At 47.2% G+C, this 18,154-nt stretch overlaps 2 protein-coding genes across 10 annotated transcripts in view; one reads left to right on the forward strand and one right to left on the reverse strand.

Moving 5' to 3' along the window:
- The window catches only part of ADPRM (ADP-ribose/CDP-alcohol diphosphatase, manganese dependent), a 144,783-nt gene that overhangs the window by 97,305 nt on the left and 29,324 nt on the right, over positions 1 to 18,154 (reverse strand). The gene's annotated exons all lie outside the window — the stretch shown is intronic.
- TMEM220 (transmembrane protein 220) overlaps positions 14,172 to 18,154 on the forward strand; it is a 32,900-nt gene continuing 28,917 nt past the window's right edge. Inside the window, exons 1-2 of one of the 7 annotated variants that reach the window (XM_063628336.1) lie at positions 14,175 to 14,786; positions 15,510 to 15,539. In XM_063628336.1, the coding sequence (XP_063484406.1) occupies positions 14,715 to 14,786; positions 15,510 to 15,539 (102 nt within the window). In that variant the 5' untranslated portion in view covers positions 14,175 to 14,714. Of the gene's footprint in view, positions 14,787 to 15,509; positions 15,540 to 18,154 lie in introns of all 7 variants that reach the window. The other 6 variants (XM_063628337.1, XM_055258336.2, XM_055258333.2 and 3 more) reach the window with 6 other exon arrangements.

The raw sequence follows: 18,154 nt of genomic DNA on the forward strand, positions 1-18,154 counted from the left end.
GTACACGGGACTGTATCTATTTGTCTGCGGAGATAAGAAGGTCCAATATCTGAGCAGAACTAATTTCAAAGCCTGCTCAGCAGACTTCTGATAAATGTCTTTTAACTGGCTCTGTTGAAATGTGTAACAGTGCTGTCTTTTTTTTTTTTTTTTTTTTTTGAGACATGGTCTTGCAGCCACTAGAAAGCTTTATGCCTTAGGGATGGAATCACTGGGTGGTAGCACGCTCAGGGTCATTTCAAAGAAATGCACGCAGGCCCCATAGCAAGATCTCATCTCTACAAAAAATTTAAAAATTAGCTGGGTATGGCGGTGTATGCCTGTAGTCCCAGCTGCTTGAGAGGCTGAGGCAGGAGGATCACTTGAGCCCAGGAGGTCGAGGCTGCAGTGAGTTATGATAGAAGCACTGCACTCAAACCTGAATGACAGAGTGTGACCCCGATTCCAAAAAAGAAAGAGAGAGAGAAAGAAAGAGAGAGAAAGAGGAGAAGGAAGGAAGGAAGGAGGCGAGGAAGGAAGGAAGGAGGGAGGGAGGGAGGGAAGGAAAGAAGGAAGGACGGAAGGAAGGAAGGAAGGAGGGGAGGAAGGAAGGAGGGAGGGAGGGACGGAAGGAAGGATGGAAGGAAGGAAGGAAGGAAGGAGGGGAGGAAGGAAGGAAGGAAGGAAAGGAAAAATGAATGCACCCTAGGCAGAAACAGGGAACCTGGAGTCAGATGAAGAAGGAATTTAGGCAGGAGAACAGAACTATTGGCCAGGATAGTTCTGGGCAGTAATTTCTGTATCGTATGACAACCTATCTTCCATGCCAGAAAAGGAACCTCTGATTCACACTAATGATGAAACTGCCCAAGAGATTAAGTATTTTTCCACTCAAGATCTAACTTTAAGATTGGAATCAAGTCCTTCCCCTCTAATTTGGCCCACTTTCTCCATAAAGGATCAGTATTATGATACAATAATCATTTTCTGGGTGCATTTTCTAGGCTAGGCACTAAGCGAGCCTTTTTTTTTACTCACTCATCCATCCTACAAACCTTTATTGGCAAACTCCCGGGCACCAGGCTCTGTCCTAGGTGTTGGGGATACAGCAATAAGGAATATATTTGAAGTCCCTTTTGTCATGTGGCTCATGTTCAAGTAGGAAGACACATAATCTTTTTAATGAGAAAATAAATACACCATGCCAAGCAACAAGGAAAGAAAAAAAAAAAGAAGCAGAATGAGGAGATTGAAATAGCATGCAATTTCAGATAGAGGAGTCGAGAGAGACTCTAAGATGAGGTGCAATTTCTACAACCCTGGCCAGCTGCCTTGCAAAGAAAGACAAGCGACCGGTCACAAGGGAAACCAGATCAGGGAGAGATGGATCTGGTGAACCTGTCATCCCTATTACAAACATGTGTTCAGCTGGTAGCAGATCAGTAACATCTTCTCCAGGAGTAAAGGAGAATTTATTTACATGCTCATTACATATGCAGAGTTGTGACCAAATTGCTGCAGGTGACAGATCCAAGTTCCTATAAAGATGTTCTATGGCTTAATACCCAGACTCTGTTCCGGACATCATCTCTTAAGTGCTGTCATTTCTTCTGTATAAGCTATGGTTACTTTGTTTTCTTTTCTTCCTCTTAGACAGCAGATTCCAGCTATTATCACATAGCTTCCTCATATATACTAAACAGAGTAAACCATTATTATGGATGTAAGAAAATGGGTTTCATAAGTGAACCCACTGTGAAGGTAGCCTGGACAGGTGTATTAGTCCATTTTCAGGCTGCTAATAAAGACATACCCAAGACAGGGTAATTTATAAAGGAAAAAAAAAGATGAGGTGCAATTTGAGCAGGAATCTAAAAGCAGTGGGAGATTCAGCCTTCTAGATATCAAGGGAAGGGCAATCCAGTGGAGGGCACGGCGCAGGGAGAGGCTGTGAGGTGGGGGCGCATTGGTGTGTTGGAGGGGCAGCTGGGAAGTGAGCGGTGACGGAGCAGAATGAGCAGAAGGAGGGCATGAGTCCAGAAGGGTCACAGGCCCTGGGAGCATCCTGGGAACATGGATTTTATTCTGAAGCTGTTGGAGAGCTTTGAGATGAAGGAGAGTCATGATATCTATGCATTAAGGACAATTCTAGTTACTGTGAGGAAAACAGGGTTTAGGCAGACAAGAGTGGAAGCAGAGAGACTGGTTAGGCAGCAGATACCACAGTCCAGGTACGAGGTGTTAGGGTTTGGGTTAGGCTCCTAACCGTGAGGATGGACAGGAGTCACCTGACTGCAGATATGTTTCCAAAGTGGAAGCAATGACATTTGTTGTTGAATTAAGCACGGAAGAGAAAAATAGGTCAAAGATGCTTCCAAGATTTTGGCTGGAGCAACCGGGAGAATTAATGGTGCCATTTAGAAAGAGAAGAAGACTTACAAAGAAAGGAGCTGGTTGTGGGGAGGGTATCCAAGATTTGGCTTTGGACCTGTTTGAACAGAAATCGCACAGGAGCTGGGGCAGGGTGTAAGGAGAGCCCAAAAGAGGGCTGAGGACTGGGCCCCAGGGTTAGCCCAACTTGTGATTTGGGCGAAGAGGAGGATTCACCAGAGAACGATTCAGCAAAGGAGGCTGAGGAAGAGTAGCCTGGGAGGTTAAGAGAGACCTAAGAGAGAGTGATGTCCCCTGGCAGAGAGCACCAGGTGTTTCAAGGCAGAGGGCCTGATCAACTGTGTCACAAGCCACTGATAAAGGGAAAACAGGGGACTGAGGCTTGACCTCAGACTTGGCAACACACAGCTGACCTTGATAATGTCAGAATATGTAATTCTGATACCAGCCCTGCAAGCTAAATATTATTGTCTTCATTTTACAGATAAGGCAATGGAGGCCAGAGGAGGTTCAGTGATGCACCCAGGGCCACACAACCAGTGAATGTTAGGGATCAGATTACAGTGCCCACGTCTCCAGCTTCCTTCTACCATTGACACCATCACATTGACCATCTGGTCAAGACCCCCAAACTGCCCCCAAGAGTGCAGGCTTGATTTCACTGCCAAGCTGATAATGTCAGCAACAGCACTTATGGTGCTGGACCATAAATGAAACAAGCTTTGAGAGCTAACTGCCACCCCAGAGGCCTCAGGGAGGAGGTGGCTGCCCTCAAAGGCTCAGTCTTGTATTCTGTAACCTCTCTACCCTGAAGAGGATGCCACCAGCTGCCTCTTCTTCCAGATCATGCCAAGAATTAGGCATCTCCCAACCCCACTCCCAGGCCCCTTCTCCATGTTCTCCCTGCCAATCATCCCCTTTAAACTAATAAAAAACTGTGAATAATTTTCTATCATGCATCTTTGGATTGTTTACTGATTACCATAAACATTAGCTGCTTCTGAAATGCATTTTTTCAGCTTATTGCATTTTTTTTTTTTTTTTTTGAGATGAAGTCTTGCTCTGTCACCCAGGCTGGAGTGCAGTGGCTTGATGTCGGCTCACTGCAACCTCTGCCCCCCAGGTTCAAGTGATTCTCCTGTTTCAGCCTCCCAAGTAGCTGGGACTACAGGCACCTGCCACCACGCCCAGCTAATTTTTGTATGTTTACTAGAGATGGGATTTCACCATGTTGGCTAGGCTGGTCATGAACTTTTTTTGACATTTTATAATGAAAATTTTCAAACATACAGCAAAGTTGGAAAGTTTTGAGCAGTGAACACACATACACCCCCCCACACACTAGACTCTACATGTAACATTTTACTCTCCTCGCTTTACCCCGTGTCTGTCCATGCATTCCTCCCTCTGTCCACCAGCATCCATCTTATTTTCTAGGCAAGCTGCAGACGTCAGTACGTGTCACACCTAAACACTTCAGCATGCATGTCACGAACTAGAGTTCAATATTGGTTTAAGAGTTTGTTTGGTTTTCTAGATACACTTTGCAAACAGAGAAATTAACATATCTCATGAGTGTGGATGCTGAGTTTGGACAAATGCATACACAAATAGGTTACCAAAACCTCCATCAAGATACAGAACATTATCATCCCCCTAGAAAATTCCCTCATGCTCTTTCCCAGACACTCCCTGTCTCACCCCAGAGGCAACTACTGACCTAATGGCTCTCACCATCCATGGTTTTTGCCTCTTCTGGAATTTCACACAGAGTCATACAGCATGTAGTCTTCTGTGTCCGGCTTCTTTGGTTCAGCATGTTTTTGCAATTCATGGATGCGATAGCATGTTAGTAATTTGTTTCTCTTTTTCCTAGTGGTATTCCATTATGTAATTATATCACATTTTGTTTATCCAGCCTCCTGTTGACTGTGATAATTATTTTAATAAAATCAAATTATTATTTCATGAATTTCTAGTTACTTCTGACTTTCTGTTAAGAATTATTTCATCATCATCTAAAGCAAACTGGGCTTGAGTCATGGCTGTTTAGAGCCTGATCTTTGAAATCAGAAAGCTCTGGATTTCTACTGCAGTCTCCACTGTTACTAACTGGGTGACCTTGGGCCAGTTACCTAACCACCCTGCACCTGCACCTTACTTTTACATCTATAAACTGGGCACAAACGTATCTAAAGGATAGGAGAGGCTTATTAGGATTTAAATAGTTCATTTATTCCTTGGCTCTTTCTTGTAGCAATAGTTAATAAGGACCCACTGCGTTCAACCCCGCTAAGCCTGGGAAGGTAGCAGGAACCGAAAGCAAAGACAGACACATTGTTCTCATGGGCCCGTCATTCTGTAGGCTACACAGACACTAAACAACTAATTGTCCAGTTAATTATTTAATGGCCATTGTGATCAGTGCTGCAAGAGAGATGTGACAGCTGCTAAGAGCCTGTGACAGGCTTACGTAAGGAGGTTAAGAGTGGAAAGAGGACAAAGTAGGCAAAGGGGGACCCTTCGTGACAGAAGGAAATGCAGTGTCTGAAAGCTCTCTGGAGGGAAGGAGCACTGTTCTTTGGAAGGATTGAAGAGGGTGTGTAACCATAGGGCCAGGGGTGTGTGTGTGTGTGTGTGAAGTGGTGGAAAAGGAAGGTGAGCTGGAACAAGTGGAGGCTGACCAGGCTGGGCAGTGCTCTGAGTATGCAGGGCTTTGCAGACCAGGTTCAAATGTTGGTTTTTAACCCCAGAGCCATAGGCAGCGAGGGGTGCTGGACTGTAAGCTTCACACAAGAACATCAGGTGGGAGTTGTCTGTTTCGTTCACTGCTATATCCCTAGTGCTTAGATGAGTGCCTTGGATCCATTTGTGGGAGGAAGTGAGGGAGGAAGGAAGGAAGGAAGGTAAGGAGGGAGCAAGGGAGGGAGGGAGGGGAGGGAAGGAGAGGGGAGAGAACAGGAGAGAAAGGGAGGAAGGGAGGAAGGGAGGAAGGGAGGGGGGAGGAAGAGAGGAGAGGAGAGGAAGGGAGGAAGGGAGGGAAGGAAGAGAAAAAGGGAAGGCGAGGAAGGGAGGGAGGAGAGGAAGGAAGGGAGAGAGGAAGGGAGGAAGAGATGAAGGGAGGGTGAGAGACAGGGAGGGGAGAGAGGAAGGGAGGGAGGGAGGAAGGAAGAGGAGGAAGGGAGGAAGGGTGGGAGAATGGAAGAGAGGAGTGGAAGGGAGAAGAGGAGGGGAGGGAAGGAGGGAAGGAGGGAGGTAGGAGAGGAAGGGAGGGAGGGAGGAGAGGTAGGGAGGAGAGGGAGGGAGGGACGGAGGGTCTTAAGCAGAAGTTGGAGATTTGTGTCTCATACAGTCACTGGCTGCAGTGTGGAGACTGGATGGGAGGGAGCACAGAGTAAGTATTCTGCTCAGGCTGCCAGAGCACTACAGACTAGGATGATGCTTAAACATTGATTTCCTCACAGCTCTGCTGGTTGTAGGTCCAAGATCAAGGTTCCATCAGGGCTGGTGTCCAGTGAGGCCTCCTTTCCCAGCTTGTAGATGCCCTCTTCTCGCTGTGTCCTCACATGGCCTTTCCTCTGTGTGGGCCAGGAGAGAACCAGCTCTGGAGCCTCTTCCTCTTCTTGTAAGGATACCAGCCCTGTGGGGTTAGGGCCCCACCCTTACTACCTTGTTAGCCTTCATTATCTCCTTCAAGGCCCTATCTCCAAATACTCAACTTATGAACTAGGGAGTGCAGGGGGAGCACAAATCAGTCCATAATAGGGTGGGAAGCCAGTTAGGAGGTTAATGTGTTCAAAGGGGGGAAATGCTGATCGCTGGGACCAGGTGTCAGCAATAAAAATGGGGGACTACTGAGCAGAGAAGTTCACCAGAATCAGTGGTGGACTGAGAGAGGAGGAAGGACGAGGCATCAGGAATAGCTTCCAGGTTTCTACAATGAGCATGGTGGCCCCCATAAAGAGATGTCTACGTCCTAACCCCTGGGACCTGTGAATGGGACCTTATTTGGCAAGAGGGTCTTTGCAAACATTACATTGAGGATCTCAAGATGAGACATACTGGATTGTCCACGTGGGTCCTGAATCTGATGATACATCGCCTTATAAAAGAAGAGCAGAAGGACAGACACAGAGAAGGTAATGTGAAGAGATTGGAGTCATGTGGCCACAAGGAGCCACTGGAAGCTGTCAAAGCAAGAAAGGACTTTACCCCAGAGCCCTCAGAGGGAGTGCAGTCCTGCTGACACTTTGACTTTGGGTGCCTGGCCTCCAGAACTGTGAAAGAATAAATTCCCCTACTTCTAAGGCAAGTTGGTGATAATTTGCTAAGGCAGCCCTAAGCAACCGATAACGAGGAGCACTTGAATGGGTGGGAGAGGGAAACCGGAGGGGCTCAGGTCTCGTGGGATAGGAGGGTGGGTATGAGTTTACATGTAGAAATTCAGAAATTGTGGTGGCTTTCAGATGTCAGGAGGTGAAAGGGCCGTAGCCAGGCTTACAGTAAATACTCATCAATTCATAGTTGTTATCATCATTTACTTTTAGAGTACGTCTGCATTAGAAGTGATTGCTCCTCTCAAGCATATCTGAATTTCCTGGAGTACTGGGGTGGCAAACAGTTTCAAGCTCTGCCAGCACCACAGCAAAGCTTAGCTCTTTTCCTGCAACGCCCTTGTTTGGGCATGAATATTTCCTGGTACAAAGTTCTATTTGAATCACTTCTCCGCCTATTGGTTAAGATCAAGTGTAAAGCTCTGTTTGCACTTCTTCACCTCCAGCTGATACCAACCTCGTACCCACCCAGAAGTCTACATCACAGGCTTCCTGGGAGAGCCAAGGGGAGGCACAGCCCACTCTTCCCTCCTCCCCTCCTTCGTTCCACGCCCGCACGACTCCATTCCCAGCAGAAGTCCGCCATCTTGTGGACACATACAATTCCAACAGCCCAGGCCAAAATCAGAAAGTCAAGATCAGAGAGAAAAAGGCTTCTAGTCTCTCAACTTCTCTTCCTACCTCCAAATACAGCTTCATCTAATTGGCTCTAAAAGTCAAGGGCATGAGTGGAGAATCTTCCTGGTCTTTAAAATGGCTAAGACATAAGAAGAATGGCATCAAAGGAGGACCTCAAACATCACCCCTTCAGCCTTTGGAGAATTGAGCCCCTGGTCTACAGATGACCCCTTCCACCCTCTCCAGTTCATGGAAACAGGGCAGCTGTTGAGTTAAATGCTCCACTCTTATGGGAGAGAGAGCCCACTTCATCACTCCCTTCGTAAACCTGCAGAAGGCCTTACCATGAGCTTGAAGAAGTCTAATTTCTGACTCACTTATTTCTTAACCAGGGTACTTAAAAGCTAGTGTATGCCTTTGTTTCTCTATCCATAAAATGGGGATGATAGTACTATCTACCTAATAGATCTGTTGTAGGCACAAGATGAGTTAATATATATGAAGTGATTAGAATACTGCCTAACTCAGTAAATTCAAGATGCTACCGATTACATCCCCCACCACCAAACCCAATATTCCTACAACATCTCAATGTATCCCCACTCACTTTGGATATTGTTTATATCCAGGTATGTCAGGTGCTACTGGAGAGAAGAAAAAATTAACAGGTTATAGTCCTTACCTTCTGACATTTGCGGCATAGTCTAGGAGCATGAACAACACACATACACACAGAACAATTATTGCGAGATTAAAACTAAGAATTTCCAGCCGGATGCAGTGGCTCACGCCTGTAATCCCAGAACTTTGGGAGGCCAAGGTGGGCGGATCACCTAAGATTGGGAGTTCAAGAACAGCTTGACCAACATGGAGAAACCCCGTCTCTATTAAAAATACAAAACATTAGCTGGGTGTGGTGGCGCATGCCTGTAATCCCAGCTTCTTGGGAGGCTGAGGCAGCAGAATTGCTTGAACCCAGGAGGCGGAGGTTGCGGTGAGCCAAGATCCCGCCATTGCACTCCAGGCTGGATAGCAAGACCAAACTCTGTCTCAAAAAAAAAAAACAAAAAAAAAACCTAAGAATTTCCATAAAAGGAAAAAAAAAAGTGAAAGTATAAGGAGAAGAGCATCCACATTCCCACCTAAGGAGATCAGGCGACTCTAATCGAGGCCAGGTAGGTGCTAGCACAGGCTGACACTCAGCGATTCTGGATGGAGCAAAGGCAACACTGGGAAGGACTTTGCCATTCCCTTAAAGAGCTCACCTACCTTCTGCAGTCTGTTCTCAGCCATGCAGGATCAAAAACTTGTTTTTTTAAGTACTTTCTATCAATTATTTTTATTTATTGTGTAATCTGCCATGTATGATTTTGAAAATCCTTTTTTTTTTTTTTTTAATGAGGTCTTGCTCTGTCACCCAGGCTGGAATGCAATGGTGCAAATCACAGCTCACTGCATCCTCGAGCTCCTGGACTCAAGCAATCCTCCCACCTCAGCCTCCCAAGAAGCTAGGACCACAGGCACATGCCACCATACCCAGCTAATTTTTTAAAACTTTTTTGTAGAGAGAGTCTTGCTCTGTTGCCCAGGATGTCTTGAACTCCTGGGCTCAAGTGATCCTCTCACTTTGACCTCCCAAAGTACTGGGATTACAGGTGTGAGCCACCACGCCCAGCCTTGAAAACTTAACTTTGTCATAAGGAATTGAGGCATTTTTTTATTCCCTGCATACAGTCTGATTAACTTTAGCTCCCCAACGTCACTCATTCATGCTTCTTTCTCTCCATGGCCACTGCTACCCTGTTAGCTCTGGCCAGCATCATCTCTCCCAGCCTACTGCAAGCACCTCATGGCCAGTCTCTGCTTCTTCTCTGGGCTCTCCCCAGTGCATCCTCCTCCACGGGGCAGCCCAAGCACACCTCCCATCATGCGCTCTCCACTCAGTGCTCCAGGGGCTCTTCAGCACACTTGGGATAAAACCAAACTTTTTTTTTTTTTCTTGAGATGGCGTTTCACTCTGTTGCCCAGGCTGGAGTGCAATGGCGTGATCTCGGCTCACTGCAACCTCCGCCTCTTGGGTTCAGGTGATTCTCCTGCCTCAGCCTCCTGAGTAGCTGGGACTACAGGCTTGCGCCACCATACCTGGCTAATTTTGTATTTTTAGTAGAGATGGGGTTTCACCATGTTGGTCAGGCTAGTCCTGAACTCCGGACCTCAGATGATCCACCCGCCTCGGCCTCCCAAAGTGCTGGGATTACAAGCATGAGCCACCACACCCGGCCGGGATAAAACCAGACTCTTTACCTGCATCGTGCCAGCCTCATCTATGTCTACTTGTACTCTCATTCCCTGCCAGGCCCTGAAGACCTCTGGGATTTGGTCTTCTCGTAAGCACTTCTCTCTCGGCCTTAAGCACCGGTCCATAAAGTCTTCACCTGTCCTCACCCATTCATCTTTCAGGGCACACCTGAAAATCGCCTCCTCAGGAGGTTTCTGGAACCCCTGGGAAGAGGTCAGATTCTCTGGTTTCACACATTCCCATAGCAGCCTCACTTCTTCTCAGCATCACCACCATTGCTGGCTGGAACCCCTACCTATTCGTGTAATTATTGTTTGGCCTGTAAGCTCTACAAGGGCAAACACGTGTCCCGTGAGGTCACAGTCACATCCTCAGTTATTAGCATAGTGCCTGACACGTAGGAAGTCTTGAATAAATGGACAGAATAAATGGATGAAATAAACGGCTCACTGAGTGTTTCATGCCGATGAATAGGGTGGATATAAATACACGCAGAGGGTTCATTTAACCATATTCTCCTTCCAGTGGCATAAGGGGATATTTGAGGAACATTATTCAAGCCAAGTGTTTTTCATTGTCCATCAATATGTGTAAGCTTTAAGACTTTCATAACACGGGCTATATTTTGCTAACAGTAGAAACCCAAGTCCTTCATAGAGACTAGGTGGGTTTTGTAGAAGCAAATCAATCCTTGCCGTGGCGAGGTGCTTTTCTGATTTCAAATATTTTAGCAGAAGGCTGTCTAGCTCCTAGTAGAATTCGTCCACTGCTCCTAGTAGAATTCCTCCACTGTCCTATTCCAACCCTTTCCTGCCCCAACACTACATTCACATGGAATCAGCAGAGCCTGGAGACAGCATGGCTTGGCCTTTGCTGATCTGGTGTGCTGGACAGAGGAAGGTAGATGGCATGGGCAGCAGTTTCTGATCCTTGTAATCCTTGTTCCCAATATGTCACCTTGGGAGCATCACCAGCACACACACTCTGAACATCCAGCACAGGCAGGAGCCACTCATTGCTGTTTCAGACTTTGTCCAGCCTCCATCCCCCTGCCACATTCCAGAGTAGCTGACCACACCTGGCAGGACAGATAATGGAGACTGCTAAAAGGAAAACAAGTCTATAAAAGAGAATGGCATGGGCATTCCATTGATACACACTTTGAACTGCACCTGGCTCAGGGAGCCACATGTCCTCCACTCTGTAGGCTAGCTAGGCGGGAAGCCAAAGTCTCCAAAATTGGTCTTCTGGAATCACAGCAAGGGGAGGGTTGAGCCTGTGAAATTTTCAACCCACATAAGCCCCCAAGAGGTTGGCCTGACCGAGAAATGTGAGTGTCCACATCTGGTGGAGCAAAGCACTCTCTCCAGTCTGTGTGAGGATGGACTTGGTCTACGCTTGCCTTTCAGATGACCTAACTTGGAGCCTCCAAGCCCATCAATCCTCCTTTGCTGAAATTCTTCTTTTACATACTTTCATGCATTCATTTTCCCTCTCAATCCTGTGACCCTGGGAGGCCATTTGTGTCTTTATATGAGCTTCCTGTCTCTGCTCCATCTCTTAGCATTGGACTAATAACCCTACTCTCAGGGACCAAGCAAGCACCTCTATCTCCAAGTTCTCAGAGGACAGATGTCCAGCCATTCTCGGATTCCAGCGGGGAAGTGAGTCCAGCTCACCTCGCTCCTGTGGCTGAATTGCTTTTATGATGCTGTCACTGACTGGGCAGCCAGGGAGTGTCCAGCAGGATGAAGGGTCCTTTGTGCTGCCCTTTCTGCAGAGGGAAGCCAGCTTTGACAAGACCCTACTGCCTTTAAAACCTCATCTTCTCTGCAGTATTGTATCACAGCCTTTTGTTAAAAAGGAAAACGAAATTACTCTTCAAGCAGAGCTGTCTGAGATATTGGATTCATTTAAACATATTTTTCATTACTTTTCAGACTAAGCCTTCTCTGCTGTGTCTCTGCAAAGCCTGGACAAACCTATAGCAGGAGGTTTGAGAGGATTTCACACATTGCCTTAACTATTGAATCGTGACTTTACAAGTCATCATTCTTTGTTGCAAATGACAAAAACCCAATTCACACGGGCTTACGTAAAGAAGACACTCTGTTGGTTGTGAGATTGTTCTGGCTTCAGGCATGGCTGGATCCAGGCTTTTATCTCAGGTCCACTTCCTCTACAGCAACTTCACCCGCGGAAAGCCTTTCTCCCTGTGAGGCTTTCTCCTGACAGCTCCAGGCTCACATTCTACCAACTCTACACATTCATCACAAAGAAAGCTTCTCTTTAATAGTGTGAGTAGGGTTGCCAGATTTAGCAAATATTTGGAACACATCATTGATGATCCAAAATTCAGTTCAACTGAGGTTGTCCTTTACTGACAACCCTACGTCCCATATAGGTCCTAGGATTGATCTCGGCAATCTGGATCCTATACCCACCCTAGACCCAATCACAGTGGTCAGCAGAATGGGATATGTCAGCTGGCAAGCCAAAGTCACTTACCTATCCCCAGAAGGAGGGGAGCATGGTCAGCCCTGTAGTCCACATCCATCCACAGTGCGTGTGGTAACCCACAGTACTAAAGACACTGATCCTAGAAGAAAGGGGACTGAACCCTGCAAAGGCAAAACCAACAGACGCTCACTAAGGTGACTTTGAAAGCCCCAGCCGGGCGCAGTGGCTCATGCCTGTAATCCCAGCACTGTGGGAGGCTGAGACAGGCAGATCATGAGGTCAGGAATTAGAGACCAGCCTGGCCAATATGGTAAAACCCTATCTCTACTAAAAAAACACAAAAATTAGCCTGGCATGGTGGTGGGCACCTGTAGTCCCAACTACTCTGGAGGCTGAGAGAGAAGAATCGCTTGAACCTGGGAGGTGGAGGTTGCAGTGAGCTGAGATCATGCCACTGCACTCCAGCCTGGGCAACAGAGCAAGACTTTGTCTCAAAAAAAAAAAAAAGAAAAAAGAAAAGAAATTAAAAAAGAAAGTCCCAGATAACAGTGAAAACTGTAAAACTTCATGGTGGTTGTACAGCATTCAAGAGCTTAAAAGGACTTCCATGCCATTGTTTCCTTGTGGGTATTATAATCATTCCCTGATTTAATTTGCTAGGACTGCCCCAACAAAGTACCACAGACTAGGTGGCTTAGGGACAACGGAAATTTATTTTCTCACAGTTCTGGAGGCTGGAAGTCCTAATTCAGGATGTCAGTAGGGTTGGTTTCTCATGAGGCCTCTCCCCTTGGCTTGCAGACGGCCGTCTTCTCCCTGTGTGCCCATGTAGTCTTCCCTCTGTAACTGTCCCTTCTTCATATCAGGACACTAGTCATATTGGATTAGGGCCCACTCTAATAACCTCATTTTAACTTAATCATCTCTGTCAAGTCCCTGTCTCCGAATACAGTCCCATTTTGAGGCACTGGGGGTTAGGGCTTCAGCGTATGAATTGGGGGTGCAGGTGAATGCAAGTCAGCCCCTAGCACTCCCGCTCTCATTTTTTTCTTTTATGTAAGGAAAAGGACAGTGAGAATAATCTTGGCTTGTTTCCAATCCCAGGGCTGATTTAGTGGTGGAACTCCACCCAGTGCTCGTCCCTGATGTCCCCACCCCACCTCTGCAAACACAGGTGCCCACGCCCCACCAGCCGCTAGGCTCCCTGCCTGGTCCCGGCACCCGACCTTCATGGTCCCAGCACCAGGCACAGAGCAGACAACATTCTTGAAATAAGTGTTTCGTGAAAAGAATGAAACTGAGAGGGAAAGAAAAAAAAACTAGACAGTTTTAGGAGATTTAGCTCAAAGGAAAGGAGGACAGGCACAGAAGCTCGTGATCTGAAGCGATAAAGACTCTTTAGAACAGCAGAAATGAGGCCTATGGATGTGTAAATGAGCCCGAGGAGGAACTAAGCAGAAGGGCGAATTACAAAACAGAAAAAGACAAGACAGACTAGGGGAGAACAGTGAATATTTCAGTGTCTTCGGTTCATAAGAAATTCATGAGCAATTTTGGAAATTTTGTTGGTTTTGGTGGTGGGAGAGAATTGTAAATATGTATAATATGTAAATATCTTTTATAATAAAAGCCCATGAAGATAAATGAGCCTGTCTGCCGAAAAGCTGTGAGCTGTGTAAGATGTTAATATAACTGTCATCACTCTAGAAATTACCATAATGCTTACAGGGATTTGAAAGTTCCTGAGCTTTGGAAAGAAATGCATAAATACTAAACAGAAACACACACACACACACACACACACACACACACACACATCTCTTTTTCTCTTTCTTATTTTTGTAAAAACAATTTTTTTTCTTTTTTTTTTTTGAGGAGTCTCGCTCTGTCGCCTAGGCTGGAGTGAAGTGGCACAATCTGGGCTCACTGCAACCTCCGCCTCCCGGGTTTAAGCAATTCTCCTGCCTCAGCTTCCCGAGTAGCTGGGATTACAGGCTCCCGCCACCACGCCCGCCTAATTTTTTTGTATTTTTAGTAGACAGACGGGGTTTCACCATGTTGGCCAGGCTGGTTTCGAACTCCTGACCTCAGGTGATCCGCCCACCTCGACCTCCCACAGTGCTGGGATTACAAGCGTGAGCCACTGCGACCGGCCTTTTCTTTCTTTCGCGTGAGTCACTGCGCCCGGCCCTTTCTTTCTTTCTCTTTCTTCCTCTCTCCCCTCCCTCCCGCCTACCTGCCTTCCTTTTTTCCTTCTTTCTCCCCACTCTTTTTTTTTTTTTTAATATGAGGAAGGTAGCTTTAGTGAAAACAGGGTTTGGAGTTGAACCTATAATGGGTTCAAATTCGACTTCCGTCCAGCACCAAGACCTGCTTTCCCTGTGGGACTCGCTTTCCCATCCGCGAAACCGGGACGGCGCCGCCTACACCCCGCGGCGTTCGGGGCGGGCTGAACGGGACGCTGAGTACGGGCTCCAGCCACGCCCTTCGCTCCCCGCCCCCGGCGCGGAGCTGCGGCCACCGCAGTGTCCCCAGGGGACCGAAACCAGGGCGGGGTCTCGGTCCCTCCGCGGAAGGAGGGAGCTGGTCCGTACGAGGCAGGACTCACCGCCCCGCGCCGCGCTCTCCGAGCCATGGCGCCGGCCCTGTGGCGGGCCTGTAACGGGCTCATGGCCGCCTTCTTCGCGCTGGCGGCCTTCGTGCAGGTCAGGCGGCCGCGGTGGGAGGGGGACCCGCCCGGCTCCCAGCTCCGCCCCTGGCTTAGCGGGCCGTGTAACTGACTAGCGGGCAGAGCCGCAGGGGCGCACAGTTTATGGGGAGGAGGGGACTTGGGCTTTCCGCTTGGGGAGCCCCCAGTTTCTCCCCCGTCTAAGAGACGCGGATGTGTTCGTGGAAGCGAGTCCCGTACCAGGGCTCACACCCTGGAAGGGGCTGGTTCCGCGTGTGGAACTTCCCAGGGGACCTCAGAAGAAGCGGCCCTGGCCCCTGCGTTACCGTCCAGCCTGCGGACGACACTGAACATATCTCAGGGCCTAGGAGACCAAACCCATTTGTAGCATCATTAAACTTTCTAGTCGGCTTGGGGACCCCCTTCATAATAATTTCCCTCATTTCTTGAGACTGGTGGGGGGTGGGGGTGGAGAGCCCTTAAAATACCCATTCTGGGTTTGGCGAGTCCTCTCCAGAGCTCCTTTGAAGGCTTTTCAAAAATGTGTGGCTGCCTGTTAAAAACATCTGTTGTGTCAGCCAGAAACCCCTTCACCCACCCTCATCTGCTGGACTATATCCTGTTCAGATTTTGTATCCTCGATGCCTATTGCAGTGTCTGGCACTTACCAATTAATTTTAAAAAGTACTTAACAAATGAATTTAAAAGGAATGGAACAGCACAGGATGTCTGCTAACACCTTGGTATTCTGGCGTTCCAGGTAAATGACCCAGATGCAGAGCTGTGGGTGGTGAGTATGAGCTGCTTCCAGGCTTTCCTCCGTTTGGAGGAATTGGGGAACGGCACAAAACACACGATTTTATGTCTTTACCCCTCCTCCCTGCCTAATTTTCTTAGAAACTTAAAAATCAAACCTTTGGGAAGCTCTTTTTCCTAAAATATTAGCAGGCAGGATCAGAGTTCTAATGTAATGTGTGTGTGAATTTCGAACTTTCTGGAAACAGGTCTTTCTGCAGTATTCCCTTTGGTTAGATGGCCCAACTGAGGACTTTCTTGAGGACCTAGAGTAAGGCCTCTCAAGACCAGTTGAACAATTCCTTAGGAGTTTCTAGCCAGACACTCAATGCAAACCTTTGACCGGAAAATAGCAGGCTTAAGTTCTGAGGTTCTGCTAATTCAGTGACTTATATTTCTAGAAAGTATTAACTCCTGGCTGGGCAAGGTGGCTCACGCCTGCAATCTCAGCATTCTGGGAGGCCAAGGCGGGTGGATCACTTGAGGTCAGGAGTTCGAGATCAGCCTGGGCAACATGGTGAAACCGCATCTCCACCAAAAAATACAAAAATTAACCAGGCCTGGTGGCCTGCGCCTGTAGTTCCCAGCTACTTAGGAGGCTGAAGCAGGAGAATCGCTTAAACCCAGGAGGCAGAGGTTGCAGTGTGCTGAGATCATGCCACTGCACTCCAGTCTGGGCGACAGAGTGAGACTCCATCTCAAAAAAAAAAAAAAAAAAAAGAAAGAAAAGGAAAAAAAAGGTATTAAATCCTGTAAAACCTACAGTCTTCATATAAGCAATGCTCTGATTTGAACTATTTGGAGGAGGGGGCCATTGTTCCATACATCTTCCAAATATCTTTTTTTTTTTTTTTTTTGAGACGGAGTTTTGCTCTTGTTGCCGAGGCTGGAGTGCAATGGCGCAATCTCGGCTCACCGCAACCTCTACCTCCTGGGTTCAAGCGATTCTCCTGCCTCAGTGTCCCAAGTAACTGGGATTACAGGTATGCGCCACCACGCCCGGCTAATTTTGTATTTTTAGTAGAGACAGAGTTTCTCCGTGTTGGTCAGGCTGGTCTTGAACTCGACCTCAGGTGATCCACCTGTCTCAGCCTCCCAAAGTGCTGGGATTACAGGCATGAGCCACCGCGCCCGGCTCTAAATATGTTTTATCTTCTAAAATATCTGACTTTTGCCCAGTTTCTCTCAATATAGATACACAAGACTGTACAGTATCACCAAGGAGACTATTCTTAGGCTTTAGAATAATATTGACAGAGGAGCAACAAGGATGATGGTATTTGGAATTATAACATGAAATTCTACCCAGGTTTTGTTTTTTTAGTGCAGTAAAACCACATTCTGATATTTACTATCCAGATCACTATGCCTCTGAATCGAATCAAACTGCCTTTGCCTTGGCACACTGGTCCATATCTTGAATTCCAAATATTATTTCCCTGCAGACAAGTCTCAGACATCCAGCTTAATGGTGAATTTCCAAAAGACTGCTGTGTATATTCACCTGCATGTCACACTGCTCCTCATATATGCCCAAGGACCTCCCTAACATCTTTCCCTCCAAAATCTACTTCTCCTGACTCACCCATTTCTGTTATCAGCAGAATCATTCTCTGAGTCGTCCTTGTTCAGAATCTCAGTCATCTTTATCATCCCTCTGTCCCTTACCACTGCCTTGGAGAGCCCCTCAAAACACAAAATAAATTTGAGTCGGGCATGGTGGCAGGCATCTGTAGTCCCAGTTACTCAAGAGGCTGAGGCAGGAGGCTCACTCGAGCCCAGGAGTTCAAGGCCAGCCTGTGCAACATAGCGAGAGTCCCCTCTCCAAAAAATTAAACAATCTAGGTCTAATTGCTTATCTGTATAGTACCTGCACATTTTACCTTTCATTCATGCTCAGATGATATAATAGGAGGAATAGACCCCATGTCCCCATAGCCATCCTCCCTCATTCACAGTTCAGCCCTCCACTGCCTCCCACATGGACCCCTGGCACCTGCCTTAACATCTTCTTCTGACATAAGCACAGAAATTGATGTGATTAGACAGCTACATTGCTTGGAAAGTCCCCATCCTTCTTATAAACCCACCCTCCCTACTTACTCCCTGCCAACAACACACACAATAGTAAGTTTGGCTAGAGCCTGCTTGTTATGAACAAGGCTTAGGACTAGGGCCTCTTTAGGGCCAGTCTTCTCATTTCCAAACAACTTACCAGCAGTTTCCAAAATGAAGAGCCTGACCTTATTACTGGGCACAGCTGATTGTGTATGCATTATTAGAAAACTTTCTGTGGTCTCACAGAGATGCAGTACTGGCCTGCGTGGTCCATTGGGTCCAAAGCCAGCAGGGCCATCTAGCATCGTGGCTGCTCCTGCCCTACTTTTCAAAGAACATTTTCTTTTATGCAAGTGGGGAAAGGCCATTTGGGCATGAAAGTTGCTTGGGAGAGACTGGAAAGTTAGTGTGTCTTAAGACCCAACCCTATGCTCAGTGCTAGAGCTGGAAGATGAATGAGCTTCTGGAATAGCCTATGGTCTAGGAGGACGGTAGATAAAATTGCAGGCAGACATGGTAAGTGCCACAAAAGGAGAATCTACCACTTTCTCA

Source organism: Symphalangus syndactylus, chromosome 20, assembly GCF_028878055.3.
Source record: "Symphalangus syndactylus isolate Jambi chromosome 20, NHGRI_mSymSyn1-v2.1_pri, whole genome shotgun sequence".
Lineage (NCBI taxonomy): Eukaryota > Metazoa > Chordata > Mammalia > Primates > Hylobatidae > Symphalangus > Symphalangus syndactylus.